The sequence below is a fragment of the Rattus norvegicus genome, chromosome 20 (assembly GCF_021556685.1).
Source record: "Rattus norvegicus strain SHRSP/BbbUtx chromosome 20, alternate assembly SHRSP_T2T, whole genome shotgun sequence".
Lineage (NCBI taxonomy): Eukaryota > Metazoa > Chordata > Mammalia > Rodentia > Muridae > Rattus > Rattus norvegicus.
The window spans coordinates 48585652-48612126 of record NC_141553.1 but is presented as its reverse complement, the minus strand read 5'-3'; the positions used below and the strand labels follow the sequence as shown (position 1 = coordinate 48612126).

General features: G+C 44.9%; 1 protein-coding gene across 21 annotated transcripts in view; it reads left to right on the top strand.

Moving 5' to 3' along the window:
* Cep57l1 (centrosomal protein 57-like 1) overlaps positions 1–26475 on the top strand; it is a 56523-nt gene that overhangs the window by 7671 nt on the left and 22377 nt on the right. For 10 of the 21 annotated variants that reach the window (XM_087597239.1, XM_087597247.1, XM_087597241.1 and 7 more), the window contains exon 2: positions 24818–24968. In XM_087597239.1, coding sequence (XP_087453365.1) covers positions 24818–24968 — 151 coding nt within the window. Of the gene's footprint in view, positions 1–3471; positions 3554–21943; positions 22114–24155; positions 24256–24817; positions 25146–26475 lie in introns of those variants that run through there. The other 11 variants (XM_087597245.1, XM_087597237.1, XM_087597244.1 and 8 more) reach the window with 7 other exon arrangements.

The window sequence follows — 26475 nt, the reverse complement described above, 5'->3', positions numbered from 1 at the left end:
TAGATAAACTGTCTAGCTTATCTTAGATTTTTCTATTAGACAGTCATATTTCTTGCAATTAAAAATTATATCGATTTTTTGCAAATATCTCCGTGGTAGGGCATGGAGCTCTGGGAATTAATAGCTGGGCCATATGGTAGTCCTCTTTTTAAAACCCTTCGGAAAGCTCCAAGCTGATTTTCACGATCTCTGTATTAGTTTGCACCCTCACTCTTAAACTGGATAAGGGTTCCCTTCTCTCCACATCCTCTCCCACATGTTGTTAGATTTGATTCTAGCCGTTCTAAGTGAAGTGACACTATGTCTCAATGTAATTTTGACTTCCCTTCTGTGATGGCTAGGGATATTGAGCTCTTTACGATAGTTATTTCCAGTCCTTCCTTCCTCCCTCCCTTCCTTCCTCCCTCCCTCCCTCCCTCCCTCCCTCCCTCCCTCCCTTCCTTCCTTCCTTCCCTCCCTCCCTCCCTCCCTTCCTTCCTCCCTCCCTTCCTCCCTTCCTTCCTTCCTCCCTTCCTTCCTTCCTTCCTTCCTTTTTTAAAACTGCCTACTTAGTTAATTTAGTCATTTGTGGATTGGCAATTTTATTTCTTTGCGAATTCTAGATAGTAGTCCCTTGTCGGAAGTGAGCATCATTCTGTGGGCTGTCAACTCTGCTGATTGTTTCCCTTGTTGTAAAGAAACATTTTCTTAGAGGCCCACCTTTGCCACTTGGGATTAGTCCCTGCTCACTCTTGGGGTTCTGTTTAAGAAGCCTTACCCACCCCAGTGTCCTGAACAACATCCTCTGCGTTTTTCTTCCATGTCTGTGTTCTCGATTTTAAATCAGTCTCTGACCCATTGACCTGGTTTTGAAGAAAGTGAGAGAATCCATTCTTCCGCAGGTGGAAAGCCAGCTTTGCCAGCTCCATTTGTTGGATCAGCTCTCTTCTCCCTTCCCCCAATGTATGTTGTTGCCCTTTTTGTCGAACAGTAAGTGGGCATAACCTTGCTGCTTTATTTCCTCTGTCACAGTGGGTCATCCTTGCTGTCTGTGTCTGCAGCGCCTGGCTGCCTCTGTCACTACAGCTCTACGAGGCCTGCAGTTGGTGCTGTGCTGCCTCTGGCTCTGTTCTTACTCCTTGGGAGTGCTTGAGTGTCTTTGGGTTTGTGGTTCTATATGGGTTCTTAAGGTACTTGAGAACAAGGACAGGAAGGGTGTAACAGGTGCTACACTAATCCTTGCGTTAACCCTGACAGTCAGACATCTAGTGTTGGTCTGCCCACCTAGGGACAGTGAGTGTTCCCCATTGTCCAGTAGTCTGTGACTTCCTTTTCAGAATCCTGGGATTCTCGCGGTCTTTCCCTTCTGTGGTTAGACATATTCCTAAGAACTTGCTGTGCATGGGGGAGATTCTTCTGCGTGGATTTTTTCCTAATTTCTGTTTTGGAGAGTAGACTGTTGGTGTAAATGAAATCTGCTGTTGATAGATAGATAGATAGATAGATAGATAGATAGATAGATAGATAGATAGATATTGATATTGGTGTAATTTTCCTTGCACTCTGTGCTCCTTAGTGTTGGTCAGCGTCACACACACTAGTGTAGTCGAGGAAGGAGGAGCCTCAGCTGGGGCTCACCCCCGTCAGACTAGCCCTAGGTGTGTGTGGGCGGTTTCCTTGATTGATGATGGATGTGGGAGGACCCAGCCCTCTGTGTAGTATGGCCCCTAGGTCTGGGTCTGTAAGAAATCAGTAAGCAGCATCCCTTCGTGGACTGCTCCAGGCCCTGCCTGCCCCTATGCTTCTGCCTCAGTTCTTGCCCTGATTTCCTCAGTGACGAACGGTTACATGGAAGTGTAACATGATTTCTTCTCTAGATTGCTTTTGGTCAGTGACAGAAACCTGAGACACTGGTGTAGAGCTTGCTCCTTTCCCCACTTGTCCCATGTACTAATTACATTTTTCATGCAAATAATCAAATTCATCTTTATCAATCTCCCAAGAACACAGTTAATGAGATGTCTTTCTGCTCATAACACATTGATTTGATAGGCAAGAGTTATTTATGTAAAACTCCATGATGCCTTACACAGTTATAGGTATTCCCCATTTTGTATATTTGCCCCTTTACCTAACAGCATTAGAAAAATTGTTCTGTTTAAATGTATTCCATTTCATTTGTTTTGAATGTATATGTTTATGAGGAGGTACATGGATGCCAAGGAGCCTTGTGAAGACAACTTGGAGGGGTCCATTCTCTCTTTCCACCACGTGGGTCTCAGAGATTGAATCAGCTCCTTTAGATAGGTGGAAAGTTTTGTTACTGAGCCATCTCACTGGCTACAAAAAATATTCTCTTTAAAATTTTATATGTACAGCTCTTTGCCAGCATCTGTGTGTGTGCACCACATGAGTGTGAGTCCTCTGCAAGGGCAGCAAGGCCTCCTGTCTGTTGCGGTATCTCTCTAGGCCCAGAAAAGTGTTCTTTGATCTATATTTTTGCGAAGATTTTATTCATTAAATGTAAGAAGCCAGACATTGTAAATCATAGAATTATTTTATAGTCCACAAAATCAGGGAGAAATGCTGCCAAATATAGTTTACTAGTAAATCTGAATTTCAGAGATGTTACGTAGGAGATGCAGTGCAATGGTCAGTGTTTGAACCGAGTATATCCCACCAGACTGGGATAGATTGTGTTTTACATATTTTCACTATATTAATTGAATAAACAAACAAGCTTATTGAACAACTACTAAGAAGCCTAGGGCATAGCTGGTTAATGAAAAAGATGTATTTCTTGCTTCTAAAGAGCCATAGAGGAGTATAAGTGTGCAGCCATTGCTAAAATAATATTGTGTTTAAAGCACTACATTAAATGAGATAAAGTATAATATATCCAACAAAATTCTGGCTTTTATTAATGACAGTTGGCTGTGTAAGTTATAATTAGTAACGTCAGTAGCCATCTGTTGTTAATTTCATTCATCGTTACAGGAAAAGAGGCTTTATTAGATGGGGAGAGGGAAAAAAATTATTCATGAGTGTATATGTGTGTGGTTCTCTTTAGTGGAGAGAACAGAATTCCCCTGGAGAATTTCCTCCAGAGTGTCATTTTTAAAGTGTTTTATGATTTTCTCAGTTGTGATCTCTGCAGTAGGCCTATTTGTACAAAAATAATTCTAGTAGCTCTAATGTTTCCTTTGGAAATCGTACGAATTGAATTGTGCATAAACGTTCCTCTGTTCACGTGCTTATAGATCGGGGAATGTCCAGCTTAAGCTGGCATGTGTGCGCATGAGCAGCTACAGTAGTTGACCCACCTACCACACTTAGGGAGCGCAAACTTAGCGAATTTTGAATTAAATAAGAAGTTAATATAAAATATATTATTTTGAAGAAAAACTTTTTTAAAGATTTATTTATTTTAGGCTTTTGATGTTTTTTTCCTTAATGTTGTCTGTGTACCACATGTGTTCCTGCTGTTCTCAGCAATCAGAGGAGAGCAAGTTATGGACGGCTGTCAGCCCCAGTGTGTGCTGGGATCCAACCCAAGTCCCTGCAAGAGCAACAAGTACGTTAATAAATTATGGACTCATCCCTTTAGCCCCCTCGGTGGTTTTCTTTTTAATCTAAAGTCATAGAGAATATTGAGACACCATGACCTTGACCAAGGTCACTTGTTATGAAAGACAACATTTCATTGGGATCATGCTTATAGTTTCAGAAGTTTAGTCCATTTTCATCATCAGAGGGAGCATCTCCGCATTCATGGCCATAACTCCTTCCTAGGCCTTCTAATCCTTTAGTACAGTTCCACTCCCTGGTGCCGTACGGATTCATATGTATGAGCCTGTGGAGGCCGTTCTCATTCAAATGACCGACCCGCACCAGTGAACTGTCAGAAAAGGATACTACAGGTATTGCCTGAAGACCTTTAACCAAATCAGCTAGTCATTTTACCTGTTTCCTTATGTGAAATTATTTTGATAATAGTAGCTATATTTTTAAGATTGTAAGCCAAATGTGATTTGTAGACACTTTGTACATAATACTTTTCAAGTGCTGATTGACACGTCTTTACAGTTTGTGTTTTAGTATGTAAACCAGAAACGTTTTCATGTCTCATATATCTTCTGTTAGTTCACTGAGGGTTTCCTAAGATAGCATTCATCACTTCTCTCTCTCTTTATCCACCCCTCCTTCCCTACCCACTGAAACTTATGCCTTCTTTTTATTGTCATTTACGTTTATTTTTGAGGCAGGGTCTTTCTACATAAGCCTGGCTGTCCTGGAACTCAGTATGTTGTCCAGGCTGCCCTTGAACTCACAGAGATCCACTTGCCTTTGCCTCCCAAGTACTGGGATTAAAGGTGAGCACCACTGGGCATGGCTCTCTTTAGTTTTAAAAGCTCATCTCTTCTTGGGTGTGTGGTCTTCTGCGGAGCACGGTCAGCTCACGGGGCTTACACCCTTAGAGGACCCTCTCCCAGAGGTTCAGCGCCAGGAGCTCCATGGTGAGGCTGGGCCGTTAATGCCCAGCCCCTGCCTCCATGCTGGGTTTGTTATCTTGAGCTTGCAGGCTCTGTGCACGTTGTTGCAATCACTGTGAATTCGTATTCGTGTAGGATGATCGCACACAGGTGAGGCAGGTGCAGGAGAGAACGAGGCCTGTCATTGGACGAGAAGGAAGGATGGGCGGGAGAGAAGTTTGAGGGAGGAGGACACTGGAACGCAAGGAAAGGAAGAAGCAGCAAAGAACATGGAGACTGAAGTTAAGGTTCCTGTCTGCACATTTACAGGTTGTTATGAATATTCTTAAGGGACGGATGGGATGGGTGTGTGCAGGGCTTTGTGTGTCCAGGTGGACAATTATATCTTATCAATTGGATCAGAGGTTATTGTGTTGTGTGTTCTTTCATGTGGCGATTTAAATTCAAGAGAGTGTGTGGTGGCTGGAGACACTGGGCCGCCACGGAGTTGGGATGTGTGTGTCTGGCATGGCGGCAACCTGCCTTGGGGACTGGATGGGTAGAGAGATTGCTGCCAGGCTCAGAGAGAAGCCATCGGCAGTGTGATATGGGATGGAGCAGAGCGGGTGAGACGCTTTGCTGACTGAGATGAAGATGTCTACCAGATATCCTGTTAAGAAAGAATGACCAGGGTTGGGGATTTAGCTCAGTGGTAGAGCGCTTGCCTAGCAAGCGCAAGGCCCTGGGTTCGGTCCCCAGCTCCGAAAAAAAGAAAAGAAAAAAAAAGACGAGAAAGAATGACTACTCTGTAGCTTTATTTACCGAATATATACCCCAAGTTGACCAGGTGGGAAAATCTGGGAAGCACAGTGGGAAACCCCAGCTCGAGACTTCGGTAACAAAAGACCCAAAAGACCGAATACTGCCCCCAATTTACTGGGGAGAAATCCAGAAAGACCAGCCTACATCTCAAAAACAAAAGACTGGGAAGACAGAGACAGGACCATCGCCCTGGTGTGTCCTTACCAGGCCAGACTGCTCCTTTGTTAGGAACAAAAGGCTTCCACATGCATCAGCAGGGCTCAGTAGGGGGTCAAACCCTGCAAGGGACCCAGAAGGGTCTGAAGGGGGGTGAAACACTGCAGGGGCCCCAGGAGGCTCTGACACACTGCTCCCAGTTCTTACACTTGCCATCCCTTCTTCCACAGTGGTCCTTGAGCCTTGGGAGGAAGGGGCACAGTGTATATGTTCCATTTAGTGCAAACAATTCTTGAACCGCTATTCGCAGCACCTTGGTCGGTTGTGGATCTCTATTAAGCAGCTACTGCAAACAGAAGCTTCTCAGCTGGGGATCAGAGATGCAGAGCGTGTGACAGTGAGTCATTAGGAATTTATACTTAGAAAATAGTAGTCGTTTGTTCCCTCTGACCTGGGGCCTGCCTAGCCACAGGTTCTCCGATCACGGATTTCATCATGTGCAGTTTAAACCTATTTAGAAGGTGGTCAGTTACTCTACTCACATTCACTAGTAGGCGTGTCTTACCAGGCCAGTCATTATACCTCATAGGGTTCACAGCTGAGTAGGACTGATAAGTACTTTTCTAATAGCGTGCTGGCTTCTGTCACTGAGAGTGGCCGGTAGCAGCAATCTTGAGTCATGGAACATGAAAAAATTAGGCTGGTGTTGACCTAGAAGCTTCACTCCTACTTTTCAATATAATTTTTCTTCATTTTATATGTATGGGTGCTTAGCTGTGTACCTTATGTATGCAGTGCTCACAGAAGCCTGAAGAGCATACTGGATCCTCTGGAACTGGAGTTACATGGTTGTGAGCCATGGGTGCTGGAATTGAACACTGATCCTTAACCATTTAGCTCTCTTTATAGCCCTTCATTCCTATTTTTAAATGTTTCTTCTATAAATTCTATTTTTTCCTCAGTTGTAAAATATTTTTTTAACATTTATTTATTATGTATACATCATACAGCTTTCTGCCTGCATGTACACCTGCAGGCCAGAAGAGGGCACCAGACCTGATTACAGATGGTTGTGAGCCACCATGTGGTTGCTGGGAATTGAACTCAGGACCTCTGGAAGAGCAGTCAGTGCTCTTAACCTCTGAGCCATCTCTCCAGCCCAGTTGTGAAATATTTAAGAGGTATTATAGCTTAGAGAAAATTTTCTAAAAGAGTATTTTTGGTGAGAGAACTAGTTGTAGGATATGGTAACAGTTAAAAGCTTTAAGACCGAAAAGCTTCCAGTAATGCTTTATTTGAAATAGTTGTAGGCATTAACAGTTAACAGAATTGTAAAAGCATCGAAATTGTTGTATCCCTAACATTAGAATTGGTTAGTTATATCTTAATAAGAAAGCTTACATATCTGTTTATTGAAAATTGTACTTTAGTTAAATACTATACACTTAAACATCTATTATATTTTTACGTTAAGTAAAAAGAGCAACTTACAAGAACATGAATTTCAATCTCAACTTTGGTTTAAATGATAAGACTAAACTAATATGAAAATGATAATTAACTAATTAATTAGTTTGTTTTTATTTGAGACGCTGCCCTAGAACTTACTATGTAGACCAGGATAATATCAAATTAGCAAACTTTACACTGATTTTTATTTTCTAGAGTAATCTTCAATCTATAAATCAGGCTATATATAGATATGTATATGTATTTATAATTTATCCTCCGTGAAATCTCTGGACACACTCATTCTAGTGTCTGAGCTAGTCCAGTGAAGAATCACAGGCTAATATGTAATTTAAGTGTGAAGAATTATAACAGTATTCATATATAGAAAATATTGTCTGTATTTGGACTTAGCCCGGCAGATTCCTCTGTTTAGCTTGGCTGTTTTGCCTTTCTTTGTATGTTGTTGGCTGTAATTTTTTTGTTTTGTTTTGTTTTTTTGTTTTTTTTTCGGAGCTGGGGACCGAACCCAGGGCCTTGCGCTTGCTAGGCAAGCTCTACCACTGAGCTAAATCCCCAACCCCCTTGTAATTTGTAACCAGGTAAGTTTCTGTCTGTTGTAGCAGTCTGGGGTGTTGTTTTACTATGCTGTGTATTGAGATGGGTGGGCCAAGTGTCTCCAAGTGAACTCACCGAGTCTCCTCACTGGACCTCATCTTCAAGTACTGAGATAGGAGCCTGTGCCGCTATGCCCAGGAGGAAACTCCACTGCAGAGTAAAAGTTGATCATATTAAATAAAAGAAGCCTTGGTTTAATTTAGCCATGGCTAGTCTGAGCTTTATTGGCAAATTTGGCTAACTCTGTGGTAAAAGCAGCTTTGGGGATTCTTCCTTGCCTCCTAGGGAGTAACGAGTTGTCTGGTAATAGGGGCCAGGTTACTCAAATATTTGCTGTGTTTATTCCTACCAACACTGAGCTCTTTCTCTTCCTGTTTCTAGCTCCTAGCAGTTTAGCATGTGTTCGCCATAACTGGAACTGAGGTAGAATAAAAACTGAAAGTGACACTGATTTCTAACATTTTTACTGACGTCTTTTTCCCCTGGCTGTCCTAAGCACTGGGATTAAAGACATGCGCCACCATTCCCTGGTAAAAGTCATTTTTATATGAGATGAATTGCTCTGATGTGGCTACAAATGCTCTCTGTGTGGAATGAGAGCTTCCTGTGAGAAGTTCTAACCTATAATGTTTAGCTACCTAGACAGGGTTTCATGGGTGACCTTTTTTTCCCTTTTCTATCTTGGCTGGCCTGCAACTCACTCTGAAGACCAAGCCAGCCTTGAACCTATAGAGCTCTGCCTGTCTTGCCTCCCAAGTTCTGAGGTGTGCGCTATACCTTACCCAACTTACTGGGTGGGTGTTGTTGTTTGAGACTGAGTCTCAGCTCTGTTGTTAAGGCTGAGCTTGAAACCTGAACTGAAGCAATCTGCTTCCCTCACTCAGCCTCTCAGCTCTTACAAGATGAGTTGTGTGTGTGTGTGTGTGTGTGTGTGTGTGTGTGTGTGTGTGTGTGTGTGTGTTTATTTGTTCATTTTACATGGGTCTCTGTATATCTCATGCTGGCCTAGAACTCATCTATGTAGTAATGCTGGCCTCAAACCTTTGATTCTCCATCCTTAGCCCCTCCAACACTGAGGTAAGAACGTGTATCACCAGATCCAGCTCTTGGGTTCTTTTCTACTAGGCTTTTTGGTTTCGGCTGCTAGGTCTACATCAACAGGCCCTCAGCACCTCAGCCTTCGGCCTGGCCAGCTAAATAAAGGAGGCACTGGGAACTAATGCAGAACCGGAGTAATAGTCTTTTCTAAGTACACTTTAAGGAAAATGTATTTTGATCAACTTAAGCTTCCACCTCAGCTAAACAAGAAAATCAGGTTTTGTTCTCACCCCTATTCAGGGCAACAGCATATTCCCGTGCTCATACTAAGACCTTAACAGCTGTGTCAACAAGTCTGCTTGAAAAGACGTGCGGGCTTAATGCTGACTCCACAGTAGATCACCCTGTCAGGATCTCTCCATCAGCAGATGACTTCAGCCCTCCAGAACACTTGCTTACCTCAATGAGTCAAGTGCTGGGGCAGTTAATTCTGAGGGCTGGCTGTAAGAATTGGAGCTCTCAGTGCCAGGGAAGTAGAATTCTGATAAGCCAGTTGCTGTTAAGATTCACTGTCTAGTTACATACAGTCTCTCCAATGGGAGTGATGTTTATGACAACTTCCATTTACTTTATAATGATGTGACTTCAAGGATGCCTGTTTCAAGAACTTTGCCACTGAACTCCATCCCCAGCTGTTGAAGTGACTTTTCATAGGATTGTCTTGCAATAACTCAGTCCATTCCAGTTTAATGAGAGCATTTCATTACAGCCCCTATCCTCAAGGCATACGGCTTAATGAAGATGATTTATGAATGGGCTTTCTCCACATCCCTACCCTTTCTCCCCCTTTATCCTTGTTCATTTTGTTCTTGACAGGGCCTTATATAATTCAAGCTAGCCTTTAAGTAGCCAAAAATAATGACCTTGAGTTCTGATCCTTTCTCCTACCTTGAGAGCACTGGATTACAGGCGCCTGCTCACAGGGCCAGTGCTCTAGGAAGAGAACTTAAGAATGGGTGGGCCTAGGGGCTGGAGGTTTAGCTCAGTGACAAAGCACTTAGGTAACCAGCACTTGGCCTGGGTTCATTCCTCCTGCTGAAAGCAGAAGGCAAAGGTGTTGAGTATAAAGTTGGGTTTGTGTAGCAGCATTGAGAATCACCATAGCAAAGTTAAACATGGGGATTGAGCAAATGACCCATTGAAGACACAGGATAGGTTTGATACAATGTTAAAGGTGGTGAATATAGCTGGCTGCTCATGGTGGCAAACACTTTAATGCCAGTACTCAGAAGGCAGAGGTAGGGGATCTCTGAGTACCAGACCAGCCAGTCTGGTCCACTGAGGAAGTTCCAGGGAGCCAGCCTACATACATACCAAGGCTGGACTCAAAACAAAAAGGGGATAGCGGTGTGACCAAGCCAGTCAATCAACAGGTTCTTCAGGGAGGGAACAAAGATTGAAAAGAAAAAGACAATCAGGGGTTGGGGATTTAGCTCAGTGGTAGAGCGCTTGCCTAGCAAGCGCAAGGCCCTGGTTTCAGTCCCCAGCTCCAAAAAAAAAAAAAAAAGAAAAAGACAATCAGACAACACTATATCATGACTCCAGCCACTGCTGAGGCTGAAAAGGGTTTATTTTCCCCAGTCTGCTTTTATACCATCTTAAGTACATGCAGATAATAAGGTCACTTCTAGGTCAAGGAACGAACAAGGCAACAAAGTCCCGTCATCACTGTTTCTGGGGACTCATCAGGACGACCAGGTAAAAGGGAAGCCACACATCCTCCGGCTGAATTTACCTTGAGCTGTGAATTAGCCCAAATGTAAATATTCTTAACTGAGCCTACTTCCCTGTCCTAGCCCAAAGTCAGATTCCTGCCTGAGCTTACTTCCTTATCCTAGCCCAATGTCAAACTCTTGCCAAGTTTCTAGAAGCAATCCCAAAAGCTCTCCACAGGGGAATACAAAGGTGTTTTTTATATTTTGTGGTCTATCAGTGTCATTAGGAACATCTGTGAACTTATTATTTTGGGTATAAACAATTTTGGATCATGTCTGTTGGGTAAGAGAGAATGCATGTGTGTGAGCCTGTGTGTGCACATGTGAGTGTATGTGGAGGTCACCAGTTGATGTCAGACATTTTCCTAAATACTGTATCTCACTAGCTCAGTGATTGTCTAGACTGGCTTGCCATTGAGTTCTGAGGATTCTAGGTCTCTGTTTCCTGTGGTGTTAGGCTATGGGTGCACACATAACAATCATGCCTACAGAGCTATGGACATGTGTAATCAATTCAATTTTTTATAGGCGCTGGGGATCCAAGGTCAAATCCGTAAGCTCACTCCACAGGCATTTTACCAGAAGAGCTGTCTCTCTAGCACAGGCTCAGGGTTCTTTAGCAGAGTATTTGGAATACACATTTTGATACTTTAGATTTTGTAATGAATGTATAGACATTACCAGTTTAACATCCCTGATCAAAAACAGAAAAACCAATTTGAACATAAACATCATATTCAAAGATTTGAGAGCAACTCAGATTACAGATGTTCACTACCTGTAATGACTGAAAAGTTTTGCAACATTTGTTTTCTAAGTATCAAACTACATTATGTTGATTCAATACATATATTTCTTTGAGAAGACAGGTAGTCTTAGCTCTTATTTTACAGATAGAGGGAATGTAATAAATAAATAAGTAAATAAATAAATAAATGTATGTTATCTTTGCTTTCATTTGAGGGGCGTGGTCTTGGCTGCATTGCCCAGTCTGCCCTTACACGTGTGCTCCTCTGTCACCTGCAGTTGCAGGCATGGGCCTCCCAAAGCAGGTCTTGCTTTTTCAAGGGTATGGGACCTGACAACTCTTGAGAAGAGTTGGGAAGACTGGACAAGCACGGGAGGCTGAATCGTTACAGGGAAGGAATGATCCTGGAGGTTGTAGTTGCTTGTTTTATTTTGTTTTGAGACAGTTTCTCTGGGTAGTCATGACTGCCCTGGAATTCACTCTGTAGATTAGGCTGGCTTTGAACTCAGAAATCCTCCTTCCTTTGCCTCCCTGGGGCTGGGATGACAGGTGTGCACCACCCAGGGAGAGGTTGGAGATTGTCTTTGTCAGAACTGAGTTCTGAGGAAACTGAATGCTAAAGTTTGTATCGTGGTGACTTCTCCCAAGTAATACTTGGTAATGTTCAGAGTTAGGAGAAAGGAAATGACTTAGCTAAGATTAGATAACATGTAACTATCAGAAGCAGGAAGGAGCCCTCAGAAGATTCACACGAGGGCCTTTCCCATTCATTATATTCCTTAACGAAACTGCAGACTCATGGAGATGCCTAAAAGAAGAATTTGTCTATAACTAAATTCCTCAGTAGCAGTAGCACAAGCACCTACTCGCTGCAGAGAACCATGTAAAATCTGGGCTGCATGTGTGTGTGCCTATGACCAATGTGGTTTCAGTCAGAGATGGGAGGGTCATCAGGCTTACTGCCCTTAAACCAACTCCAGATTCCGTGAGTGTCCCCATCTCAGTGGAGTAGGATGAGATGATAGAGGGGAAGACCTGACATCGCTGACTGGCCTCCACATATGTGTATACCTGAGCGCACACACCTGTATGTGTGTGTATACCTGTGTGCGCACTCACCTGTATGTGTGTGTATACCTCTGTGTGCACTCACCTGTATGTGTGTGTATACCTGTGTGCGCACTCACCTGTATGTGTGTGTATACCTGTGTGCGCACACACCTGTATGTGTGTGTATACCTGTGTGCGCACACACCTGTATGTGTGTGTATACCTGTGTATACCGCATACAGATACACCACACACACATGCATACATCTACCAGTAATGCCAAGGACTGAATCACTGATGCTTTAATCCAAAAGGATGTGTATTAGGTATCCCCCTCCCTACTCTCTCCCGTTCCCTCCCTCGCTCCCGTTCTTTGTCCCCATGTGTGTATTTGTCTTTAGGGAGCGTATCAAATAGTTGGTTTCCACATGGCTCTTTCAAATATCCTTGGTGTTATTCATCCTTCTAAACCCCTTCTCCGATTATGAGCATTTTAAAGAATACTTTTAATTCAGTATTATAAGTTATATGAAAAGATTTTATCCTAACAGTTACTCAGTAGATTGACATTAAAAGTGGACTCTCGGGCTGAACAGAAGAATCAGCACGTAAGAACACTTCCTGTTCTTCCAGAGGACCTAGGTTTGACTCCCAGCACCCGCACAGTGGCTCAAACCATATGTAACTGTAGTTGCAAGAGACCTGTGACCTTGCAGAGGACCCATTTCATGGACACAGGTACTATGGGATGTGTGTAGGCAAAACCCCACGCACACAAAAAAGATAATAATAAGGTTCACTTTAAAGACAATGGAGACCGAATTGTAACATGGGCCGAAAGAGCAGTGGTGGTGCGGAGCCCATGCTCCTCTATGTGGGAATGGAAACAAACTGCAGGTGAGGCCATGGGAGCTGCTGCTTTACCTTCTGTGTCTCACGGTGTGGACATTTCCTCCTAGGTAGGACACAGCTTTCCCAAGGGAGGGAGGGAAGGGAGAGAGGGAGAGGGAGGGAGGGAGGGAGAAGTGGGAAGGGGGAGAGGGAGGGAAGGAGGGAAGGAGAGGGAAGGAGGGAGGGAGGGCAGGCAGGCAGTTCAGAGGATAAGAACTGAGGTAATGGGGTGGTGTGAAAGGTCTGAGGGCCTCTCGAGAAGAGCCTGCTGTGTCCCTGCTTCATCGACTGAGTCATGCATCCCACCTCACACTCCCTGCGGCCATCCATTATCAGCTGCCGGCATTGCCGTTGAGGGACTCAGTGGTAACTGTTTGGGTGACTTGCTTACGGTGGGATCTGAGACGTTACACATTTCTCATACATATGTGGTATATATGCATTTTGTTCAGTGTTTTTGCACTCCTTGGGAAAAATGGCAAAACTGTTTGAACCAGGACTCCACTTTTTAAAAAAAATGGTGTCATTGAGAAGAGATTAATTTTTTGTCATTTGAGAGCCAGGATACTCTGAATACAATGAGACTATTAAGTTAGAGGCCTTGAGTTCAGGGAAGAACGTAGTTTATCACACCAGGACTGTAAATCATGGTCCTTGGCAAGCACAAAGCTTACTCTTCATTCTGGTGCATCTGTCAGGTCCCCAGAAGTGTAAGCCTGTGGGCCCTAGGGTGCTGGTGTGAGCCATCGGATCTTCCTCTGCTTTTGTTGTTTTGTATTTATTAAGTGCATACTGGACTTGTTAGAGCGGCTAACGTGGGGCTGTAGCAATCCTCTGAGCAGCCAAGAGCACTGGAATCTCTTCCAAGGATCTGTGTCCCATTCCCAGCACCCAGGTGCTTACAGCCTCTCCTACAGGACCAGTTCCAGGGGTCAGGACCACTCTGGCCCCTTCAGCACCTGTGCATGAGCGCGAGTACACACACACACACACACACACACACACACACACACGCACACACACTTTTTTAAAATGACTAAATGTGATGAGACAGATTTTTTGTGCTTTTTAATAGTCTGTTTTTATACTTATAAAAACAAATCAAACTATTTAAAAATGAGAGCCCAAAAAATACACCTCGTACTGAGAAGAAATGATGTTAGGCATTCAGACTAGCTTGTAGTTCTAAAAGTGAAGTGGGAAGACAGTATAATCGGCTCAGATTAAAGACAGATCACTTTAGAAAGGATCTGTGCTTAAGTCTCTGAGTTACTTCTGCCCCAAACTCAGTACCTTCCTAGGAGGAGAAGAGAAACTGAGATTACACAAGGCCTTCCTTCCACATGCTAAGAATGCACTAAGAAGGACCAGCTAAGAACTGAGCCACACCCTTACCCCTCTGGGAGCATTTTAAATTAAATTCCTGCCTGCAAGGTTTTTAGATTTATTTTGTGGTTTTGTTTTTGACCTTGCTGATAGTATGAACTGAGGTTGCAAAGTCTTCTTAGTGACTCCCTTTTCATCTTTATATGTGTGCACATGCGTGTGCATTTTTGTGTATGGGTTTTTTTTATGGAGGGCGGAACATGTGCCACAGCTTGTAGGTGTCAAAGGACAGCCCTGGCTATCAGGCCTGCCTTTTACCTTGAGACAGCCTCTCGCTGTGGGCTCTACACACCAGACCATGGTCTGCAAATCTACAGGGACTCCCCTGCCTCTGCCTCCCGCCCCACTGTAGGAGTGCTGGCACTGCGGACATAGCTTCTGCTGTCCAATCTCCGGTTCTCATGCTCGCCTGCCAAGCAAACTACCCACTGACCCATCTCACCAACCCCAAAGTATCAATTTTTAATATAAAAATCTCTGTGATCTGGTGACTAGATAGAAAATTTTAAGCTTCTTTTGTGCTATTTTGTTTTGGAAACATGTTTAAAGCGTGTATTTATTACTCTCACGTGTGTATGTGATGGGGTTGCTTGTGCCGCAGCGTGAATGTGGAGGAGAAGGTGGTTTTGTGGAGTTGGCTCTCCTCCCCCCTTTCTGTGGGTCCTAGGGAGTGAACCCTGGTCCTGGGAGGAGCTTCTACCCACTGAGCCGTCTCTCCCACCCGTTGCCAGTTCCGACATTATTTTTCATTTATTCTTTGTTTCATCTTTAGAATAGTACATTATAGAACAGAGGCTTGCGTTTGGCCATCGGAGACTTGCTTAGACCCTTACCATCCGTTTAGAAACTGTTCATACTCACGACAGACACTTAAACCCCAGGTCATGGAGGCATTTCTTTGTTGACTCCTCTTTGATGCTCTTCAACTTTAATTTGCATAATATTCAACTGAGGAGTTCATTAAAACTATGTTTCTATTCCTATAGGCCTAGGTCATGCCTAGCAGGCATTGGAGATGTGGCACATGAATGGTATGCAAATGAACACTCATCTTATACCCCGGTGCCTTTCAAATGCTTATTTCCTTTAAGTCATCTTTGAATCATCCAAACAGCCAACCAACACAGATCTGCTAAACACACTCACTTTGGGGGGGGAGGGGGTGTTGTATATGTTTGGACCAGGGAGTGGCACTATTAGGAGGTGTGGCCCTGTTGGAGTAGGTGTGTCACTGTGGGGGTGGGCTTTGATACCCTCATCCGAGCTGCCTGGAAGCCAGTCTTCTGCTAGCAGCCTTCAGATGAAGATGTAGAACTCTCAGCTCCTTCTGCACCATGCCTGCTGGGATGCTGCCTTGTTCCCACCTTGATGATACTGGACTGAACCTGTAAACCAGCTGCAATGTAATGTTGTCCTTATAAGAATTGTCTGTTCACAGTAGTAAAACCCTATCTAAGACAGGGGTGGAGAAGAGAGTTTATTTTTATCGTATGTGTATACGTGTTTTGCTGGCATGCATATCAGTGTGCCATGTAAGTATATCTGGTGCCCTTGGAGGTCAGAAGAGGATGTCAGCCCTCAGAAACTAGTGTTATGGATGGTTCTCAAGCATGTCAGGTGGGTGCTGGGACTGAACCTGGATCCTGTACAAGAGCAGCAAGCACTCTTAACCATTGGACCATCCCTTTCTCCTCACATGTAGGCCGCCTGTCTGCATTGCTATCTGGTAGCTAAATGATCTTGGCCAGGTCACTTCTCGGTTGCTATATGCTTATTAGAAATGAGTACAGGTCACAGAGAAAGACCACCATTCCAGCTGAGGTGTCTGGATCAGGCAAACTGATGATCAAGAGGATGGTGTGCTCCAGAAGAGCCAGCACGTGCCAAGGCAGGAAACACACTCGGCTTTTAGTCTAAATGTGGAGGCTGAGCTTTTCCCATTGGTAGGACCCGACCTCACATCTTTTTTTTTTTTTTTTTCCATTACCCATGATTTACCTCACATCTTATTCAACTGGCTAGTCCAAAAAGACTGGCGGGAGAAAGAGGGATGGCTCCACACCATCAAAGTCCTACAGTGTTGTGAGGGATGGCTCCGCACCATCAAAGTCCTACAGTGTTGTGAGGGATGGCTCCGCACCATCAAAGTCCTACAGTGTTGTGAGGGATGGCTCCACACCATCAAAGTCCTACAGTGTTGTGAGGGATGGCTCCGCACCATCAAAGTCCTACAGTGTTGTGAGGGATGGCTCCGCACCATCAAAGTCCTACAGTGTTGTGAGGGATGGCTCCACACCATCAAAGTCCTACAGTGTTGTGAGGGATGGCTCCACACCATCAAAGTCCTACAGTGTTGTGAGGGATGGCTCCGCACCATCAAAGTCCTACAGTGTTGTGAGGGATGGCTCCGCACCATCAAAGTCCTACAGTGTTGTGAGGGATGGCTCCACACCATCAAAGTCCTACAGTGTTGCACGGGGGCCAGGGATTGATGGAAGCTTCTGTGCAGTCTTACAAGGTGGGAGACATAAGAGTCATTCATTCATTTGTGCACTTATTTTGGTTTTTCAACACAGTGTTTTCCTCTGTGTACCCCTGGCTGTCCTGGAACTCCTGTGACCAGGCTGGCCATGAACTCAGACATCCTCCTGCCTCTGTCTCTCCAGTTCTGGAAATATAGGGATACCACCGCCTTGGAGATAATTTTAGGTCTTTGTGTTAAATGCAAGTGTTATTGTATTTGATGGAACAGATTCATGTTTGACATTTCTTTTAGAAAAATTGAAACCAGAAGTCTCTCAGTCCTTTCTGGGGCCACCACTGTGCTTTGTTCTCTGGGATGCCTCATACAAATGGACCAGTGAGGTGCTGCCTTTTGTGTCTGGCTTGTTTCACTTAACACAATATCCCAGGGGTCATTAATGTAGCACCCACCAGAATCTGATGCCTTCTCAGGGCTATGCATTCTAGTCCTACATGTTGTTCACCTGCCTGTGGAGATGTCTAGGTTGGTAAACACTGCTGTCTTTGCCTTTGTGTTAGACAGAGGGTTCCTTCGTCACCCAGGCTAGCATCAAACTCATGTTCTTCATGCTTTGGCCTGGACTAGTGCTAGGAAGAGAAGTCGACGCTGGCCTAGGGCCCTCTTGAGGGCTGCTCTCAGTTCTCTTGGATGCACATCTGGATGTACAGTCGTCTTTTGTGACACTGACAGTTGCCACTCATGCTGCCCTTTTAAAAGCTGACGGGTTGCCATTCGGGGCTTTTGTGGTGCTGCTGTGCTTCTCAGGACTTTCCGTGACAGGCGTGTTCTGTAACAGGTGATATTACTCATGTGATCAGTGTTACTTGGTTTTCTATATAATCTCGTCCTGCATATTATTAGCAACCAATGTGACTTCATTCTAGGACTGTGCAAAAGATTCCACTTAATCAAAAGTTTGCTCTGAATTTCTTACCTACTGATGTTCCTTGCCAGGTTCCATTTTACTGTGATGGGGACTTTTTTCTTTCAAATATACAAAAGCTAGTTTTAAAGTCAATGATGAATTACATTCAATAGATGATTTTTAATGTCACAAGATCACTAAATATATTTGTATATAAGTATATTAAATATAAGATAATCTGATCCTATTAACACCTTCTATGTAAAAGTGATTGAAGGGTTAAGTTGCTTCTGAGTTTCTAGAATTTAATGGGCAGTGTGGGTAGTTCTATAAAGTCACTGCATATGTTCAAATTTGAAGTTACGTTTACATATATAATTAATGTTCTGATACTTCTTAGTCTGTGGGTTGTTTACAGTGTAATCTGTTTTCCCGCAAATCAGCTGTGTAGTAAATGATCAATCATAGCATTTACTTGATTGAGGCAGGAGGAGAACGCATTTTATAATTTGCAGTAAATTTGGAACGAGAATGGAGATAGAAAAACTGTTGTTCTGTGTGTGTGACCAAAGCTTCTCTGGTAAAACGGGGAACTGCTGTATAACAAGCCTTAGAATGTCTTCTCTAATAGCAAGTCTGAATTGGCACCAAAGTAAGAGCAGCGTGACCTCCAGATAACGAGAAAGAGCTGCCCAGGCTAAGAACCCTGTCTCCTGCCAAAGGTGTCTTCTGGTCCTCTTGGTTCTGAATGTGGGCTTCAAGGAGGAAGCAGCCGCTTTCCTGGCAAAGAGAAGCCGTAGTCTGGGCTATGAGTCAGAAGTTCAAGCATTACAGTATACAGAGAGCATGCCTAAAGCGTCAAACACTGCATGGATGCTTTCAGGAAATAACCGTCTCTCGAGACCAGCTTCAGACCCGCACTCCCATGTTTGCCCTTGGCTTCACATTGTGTAGACTTGTAGCTGTAAAGGGCTGTACCACTTTGGCTCCCAGAGGGTCGCATGCACGCACGCACGCCACTTAATCTTTGAGATGCCATGACTGGCTCAAAGGCTGGGCACTCCTAAACCTTCCCTTGATAGCAGACGCTCCCTGGTATTCCTGAGACACCTAAACCTTCCCCTGCGACCCGAATTGGCCACTTCCCTGAATTCTCACATGGCCGTGGGCTTTCTCTGCTGCAGCTCTTAATCCTTCTCCCTGGAGCCATGGTGATCCACCCTTCTCCTCTTCCTTCTCCCTCCCCACCCTAGTCCTAGCCCATGAAAATCTAAGGGTCCTACCCTATCTCCAGGCAGCTGGCATCTTTATTGATCAATCAAAAACCAGTTGGGGATAAGGACTTTTAGCATTTGGACACAGATTCCCAATTTGGGGGCCAGATTAATTTAAAGCATTGGAGCCTAGACCCGTCCTGAGATCTTTCCATCGTAGCCCTTGCTCATGTGAACTTCACAGAATTCCCACTGTTAGGGATGTGCAAGGCCCTGGCTGTAACACAAAAAATGAAATTCCAAGACCCAGTGTGATCCCTGCTCTTTGGAGGTGGAGGAGGGAGGCTCACAAGCTCACGACTGTGCTCTATGAGCGAGATCCAAATGGCTGACCATGAATTAACTGCAAACAGGTAGCAGACCCCATAAAGATTGCACAAAGATTGATTTCTGAAATTATCAAAGAAGGAGAGTAAGTTTGATGTGTGACTTTTCTGTCACTGGGTTAGAACCAGAAAGCTACTTCTAGAATAAAGGCGTTGTTTCTGTTTACCATTCCAGAGGCCAGAGCCCACCGAGGTGGGGAGGCAGCTGGCAGATGAGGCCACCCAGCAGTCAGGAAGCAGAGAGATCACATTTGATCTGCACAAAGGAAATAGAGCAGGAAGTGTGTGTGACTAGGCTCTGCCCTCAAAGCCTGCTCCCAGTAACTCAACCTCCTAAAGGTTACATACAGGACATTCTTGAATAGCTGGTGGATGGGTGACTAAGACTCAAACCCAGGAGCCTCTGAGAAAGGAGGTCACGTCCAGTGACACTAGAGAATAGGAAAGGAGTCTGCATTCTGCCCACCAAGCGTGGCTGCTTGGGAGGCGAGCGAAATGTGGGCAGTTTGACTGTGCTTATCCCATGCTGCTGCTGCCGCCGCCACGTCCAGGCGGGTGCTGGCCTCGGGGAAGCACCGAGACACGGCTCCCAGAGTGGAAAGTGCAATCTGAGATGTGAGAAAGCTGAAGCTGGTATTCCCTGGCCTCCAGGCCTCCAGTTGCTGCTGGAGAGCCGCACAGAGAAGTCAGAAATGCAGAGTCGGGCCCACAGGCTGAGGAGAAAGGGGAGCCCTGCTTACCTCAGCAGCGATTGCTCTTAGCTTCTTGGTTGTGGCTGGAAGCACCGAGAGGCCGTCCGTAGCAGAACTAAGCTGCAGCTCGATAGTCAGATGCCTTCTCTCTGCTTCCCCACGGTGGGCAGATCTTGATGGAAGAGACAGTCCGTGGTCCGGCAAGGAAAGTGGATGCATATCATACTGTACCAACTTCTCAGGGTGGACCAAGATCAAATACCTTTTACTGGGAGAAATGTCTAGGAAGGGGAGTTTATTAGCTAAACCCTCAGGGCCTCTAGTACCTCATCAGCATGGAGAGCTCTGTTCTGGGCCTACACGACCACAGGTCACGTTTTCTAATGTGGGGAGCATGGTGTGTGTTCCAGGCCAGGAATCTGGCAGGGAGTCACCGAAATCTCAGGCGTGTGCCCACCCAGTCTCTGAGTCTCAGACCCGCTCTACCTTACCAAGCTTCCTGCCGTGGTTTACAGTCCCACAGAGAAGCAATATCAAAGGTACTAACAGCTGGGAAATCTCCTGAACCCAGGCCGCGGAAAAGCAGCCAGTGACTTAACTGCTGAGCCATCTCTACAGCCCCAGAAACACAAATTTGTTTCTTTTTTTTTTTTTCCCCCCCGGAGCTGGGGACCGAACCCAGGGCCTTGCACTTCCTAGGTAAGCGCTCTACCACTGAGCTAAATCCCCAGCCCCCACAAATTTGTTTCTTATAAAATCAAATGCTAAGATACTGAGACGAAGTCTGTTGATTGCTCTTTTGTTTTCACGTGGTAGGGCGTAGGGCCTTGATGCACAGCCCACACCGACTTAAAGTCCAATCTTACTGCAGAAGACCCAGGTTTGGTTCCCAGCCCCCACATCAGGCCACAGCCAGCCGTCTGTCTCTACAGGTGCCGTGCCTCCTCCTGGTCTCTGAATGAAGTCACCCACAGAAACAGATACATACATATGAATAAAAACAAGAGAAATATTCAAAAGTCTTGTTTTGCCTCTTTTAAGCCTTTGGATTGTGCCTTGATATCTCTGGTTTTCTTGTGGTTTTGCTGCACCTCAAGAATGTAAAGGTTGAGGACCTGGCTCAGTGGTTAAGCATGCTGGCTAGCGCCCTCAAGGACCACCTGGGTTCAGACCCCAGCACCCACCATTTGTAATTCTAGTTCCAGGGGATCACACACCTTCCTCTGGCCTCTGATGACACTGCATCCACATGGCGGACATACAGACATGTAGGAAAAGCTCTCCTGTACAATAACATTGTAGAAATACATTTTAAAAAAATGTAAATCTAAGTGACACCATATGGATTGGGCAACTTGTAATTTTAGAAGTTTTTAAAAGATTTATTTATTATATATGAGTACACACTGTGGCTGTCTTCAGACACACCAGAAGAGGGCATCGGATCCCATTACAGATGGTCGTGAGCCACCATGTGGTTGCTGGGAATTGAACTCAGGACCTCTGGAAGAGCAGTCAGAGCTCTTAACCGCCGAGCCATCTCTCCAGCCCTAGAAGTTTTTTCTAAAGTATGTATGTAGAGAAGAAATATATGCACCAGAGTTGTGGGGGGAGCGAGGGAGAGGGAGAGAGACAGAGAGAGAGTGAGAGAGACAGAGAGAGAGAGCGAGAGCGAGAGAGCGCGAGCATGTGCATGCCCAGTTCACCTCTAGCCTTAACTTGCTGGCTGAGGAAGACCTTAAGCTCATGATCCTTGTAACTCTGCCTCCCAAGTGCTAGGATTACAGGTTTGAGCCACTGTGCCAAGCAAGCTACATCAACTTTAATTTCCTTATGTGCTCACACACTGTCACAAATGGTTCCAGGCATAGCCATGCTTTCCCTAGTTTTAATACAAGTGAGACTCATTGCCCCTGCGTGCACTAGGTTCGAGGCCGGAGTCTACTTAGTGTTGTTCGCTTGCTTATTTTTTAAATCCGTATGTGTGGGTGCATGCAAAGGAGTGCAGGATGTGAGGCCAGAGGTGTTGGATCTCACTGGAGCTGGAGGTACAGGCAATCGGTTGTGGGCTTCCCACCGTGGGTGCTGGAAACGAACTCTTACCCTCTTCAGGAGCAGTATGTTAATGGTGACCCATCTCCCATCTACGATTGAGTCTAGAGTCCTTTCAGTGATGCCAGCTAGCCCAGCAGTTTGCCAAACAAAACCCCAGATCGTGGCTTAGGTGCTTTTACGCCCTCAGAAACTTCTCAGAGCTGCTTGTGAATGTGTCCATTAAAGATGCCTCTTCCCACTCTCCCTCCCTCACCCTGCTTTTCTTCCCTCACTCTTCCTCTTTTCTCAGGTCCGTGGACTAGAGAGGACTAGAATGACCTGACTATACGCAGTTCAGAGCCACATCTTTCCATAACCAAGTAGGGCTCTGGCTTTAGGGGAGACTTCGCAGTGGTTTGTCTTCCGTCAGAGAGTTTTCTCCTGGGATTGCTCTGTAAACAAGCAGCTGCGAGGTGTGTGTACTTGATTACAACCCAGGAGCAGTTGTAACAGTTAGGCAGGAACCTACACTACGACCATAGCCTATTGTGCCGTGCTGACAAAATAGCTGAGATCATCAGTTTATAAGGAAAGATGGCTGGGCGTGATGCTGCTTGCCTGTAATTAACCTGACCTACTTAACAGCCTAAGCCAGTCATTGCTACTAGTGAGCCGATGTCCTGTGCGTGCGTGCGTGTGTGCGTGCGTTATCATGGCTCATGGTTTCTGTGTGGTTGGTTAGCTATCCCTGTAGGGTTTTGAGAGATAGCATTCATAGCAGGCAGGTTGCAGAGGAAGCCTCTAATGACAGCTTGGAAACAGGAAACCTTGGAAGTGTGCCCTAAAGTCATAACTTCTTACTAGGATCTTCTTTCTAAAGGCCCCACCCCAGGCAAGGAAGCCTTTAGCTTGTGGGCCTTTGGGGAATTTACGATCCAAAGCATAGGGCCTGTCTTTCCTCATGTCCTTACCATTTCCTCCTTTAAGAAGGCGTCTATTGGTGTGGGCGGGGTATGGGTAGACATTGGAGGGTGTCTTTCTCTCCTGTGCCTTCGCTTGGGTTCCAAGGATGAAATTCAGGTTTACACAGCAAGTACCCCCACACACACCCAGAGCCATCTCTCGGTACTTCTTTATTTTCACTCTGCAGATAGTTTGTTGCTGTTTGTATCTACTCGACATGTGTTTATTAACAAGTCTCTTTATTGGCGCCTACTGAGTAGTCAGGATTTTATCAACATTAAACCTAAGCCAGTGTGTTTTGTTGCTTGTTGTTTGACAAGACCTCACTCATGTAGCCCAGGTTGGCCCTGAACTCCCAGGAGCAGAGAGTGACCTTGAACTCCTTATTCTCCTGTATCACCCTTCCTAGTGCTGGGATTCCGAAGGTACACAGCCCTGGTTTCTATGATGCTAGGGATGGTATAACCCTGGATGTCCTGGAACTCACCCTGGAGGCCAGGCTGGCCTCCAACTCGCAGAGATCCATTGCCTCTGCCTTCGAGAGCTGGGATGAAGGAGTGTGCCACCACTCCCAATCTTCTAATTTGTGCCAAGATCTGATCTGAAATATATTATACTTGGGTCAGAGTAGTCTTCATTTTCCAAACTGTGTAGAAACTGAGATATGTTTTATCCATCCCATTATTGGAGGGACAACCCAGGAACTGAGAAAGGAGCCATATATACTGAATGACTCTAGTGTTTTGAGGAGATTCTTACCAACCTCTCTGTTTCTGAAGATACATATCCACCTTCAGAACTTACGTTGGGACTCTAGTAGACTCCACCTCATAGTGAGCCAGCCGTGACTAGCTTAGTATCTTGCTTTTTTGAGGGAATCAGCCCTCACAGGAGAGACCGTGAATAAACAGCCATACCCCAAGGGCATTGGAGACAGGCTCAGTCAGTGGGAGTGGCTGCAATCATGGAGAAGCCTGGGTGCTTCCCAAGAGCAAAGAGCAGCAAGCGTTTCAATGAACCTGCCTCATGCAGCCATACGAGGTTGTCATGGCAATAGCTGCAGTAGAAAATTCTAGAAGCTACAGTAGAAAATTCTAGAAGCCTCCCTTTTGCCCTTCTCAGGAATACTGTCATGGAGAGAAGCCAGATTTTGCCTCTTTAACCAGGAAAGCCCTGAAGTCACAGAAAATAATGTAATGCAGAAATAAAAACTTAGTATCTTTATGACATTCTTTAGTTACATTTATAAAAAGCTCTCTGGCTTAGAATTGTGCCAGTGAGTGGTACTTGAAACAAATACTGCCTCAACTCATCCAGTGTATCTGTGAGTTAATGACACCAGCCAGCATTCAGTAGATAATTAGTGTGAAGGCTCCTTAAGTGGAAGTGTGTGTTACTCAGGGATTACATCCAGGAATTTCATCTGTTAATGTCTAAAAGTACTATGAGACTATTGTTAATGGCTGCTGTTGAAAACCTGAATTGTCTGAGTATGTACCTGAAATCCTAGACTCATAGTTTTATGGCTGAGGTACATGTAACTTAGGAACACCCAGGAAAAAACGTCTCTCGCTTACACCACATACATTGCTTGTTTATTACTGAGTTTAACCTAGTTGACGTGGTAATAGTTAACTTTGTGAATGTATAACTGTGTAATGTATTGCTAACGGCTACATGCTGTGTCATCGTGTGTGACTTAGCTGTCCTTTGATGGGGTCAGTGACACCACACCCTGTCTCTCCATCCCCACAGACAATGGATGCTGAATTACCGCACAGTATGATTGGGAGCTACCTTAACCCTCCAGAGAGAATGTATCTCCCGTCGTTCTCACAGACCGAAGCATCTCAGAATTGCCACCCCGGGAGCTCTCCTAAGATGTTTAATAGTCCGAACAACCAAGGTAACGCTAATACGAACGAACGAACTCCACAGAGCGGCAGGAGCAGTGCGTGGCGTGGGAGTGACCCGGCTGTGGTTATGCAGAAGTGCTTGACCGTGTATTGAGTGTTCACACAGCCCTTGACCAGCGCTGCTGCTCTTCCCTGGGAGCTTCGTAGGTCACTCACCATTCCCAAAAGTAAGCTACGGATTAATGAGGCAAACTAGGAGATATCATAGTTATAATAAAAGTACCTTTGAAAACAAAACCACTCTCTTAGGGATAAAAGTCAAAGGCCAGGGGAGTGGTAGCACGTGTCCTTCATCCCAGCTCTCAAGATGGAGATCTTCATGATTTTGAGGCAGCCTGGTCTATACAGCAAGTTTGAGGCAGCCAGGGCTAAATAAAGAAATCTTGCTGCCTCAGACAAACAAACAAAAAGAATAAAATTGTACTGCTAGCGTGATAAAGTAAAAATTTTTTTTTTTTTTGGTTCTTTTTTTTTCGGAGCTGGGGACCGAACCCAGGGCCTTGCGCTTCCTAGGTAAGCGCTCTACCACTGAGCTAAATCCCCAGCCCCTAAAGTAAAATTTTTATTTAGGTTTTTCTTAGCTTTTGTTTCAGGGTCTCACACTGACCTCGAAACACCTCTCCCTCCCCGTGCAGCCTCTGCAGTGCTGTCGCATAGGCAGGTGCCACCACACAGGCTGGGCCGCCAGACGGCGGGTCTGCACCTCCTTCCCACCACAGAGTTCGCCCTGGGCCCCATGGTTCTACACTCGCTAGCAGAGCAGAGCAGGGGGGCTTTCTAAGAATGCGTGCAGACCAGGCTTAAAACGATTTTCAACGATTTTCAATTTTTTTAATCTTAGTCACATGATTATGATGTTAGTCTCCATGGCTTCAGAAGGATGACATTTCACTGAGGAGCACTTTCTGCTTATCTCTTCTGACCTCTCAAAATGTCTGTTTATAAATTAGTCTTTTTCTATTAAATTTCTTGTCAATTTGGAAATAAAATAAAAATCCAAGGACTATCAATAGAGAGATGGTTCAGGGGTTAAGAATGCATTCCCAGCAGCCACATGGGCGAGGACTGGTGCTGGAGGGTTGTCCTTGGGCGTGTGTGTGTGTGTGTGTGTGTGTGTGCATGTGTGCATGCACGTGTGTGTGCCATGGCACATGTTCATCCACACACACGTGATGTACACATACAAATGAAAAAGTTAAATAAGTACATCAGTAAAAGATAGAATAAAAATCTAGAGTCAGAATCCTTCTAACGTAGATAATCAGAATGCCAGTGGGATTGTATCATATTCAAGCAGCAGTCAGAAGTCACACATATCCACAGTTACCCTTAAATCCTTTTATATCCAAGTAACAATAGAAAGTGACTATTGCAATGTTTTAAACATAAACCAAAGAGAACCTCAAATCATATTAGAAAATAGGACTCCAGAAATATTTTATGCTTTACAAATTACTTTATAAGATCTGTTTATCACCCTTCAAAAAATCCGTAGTA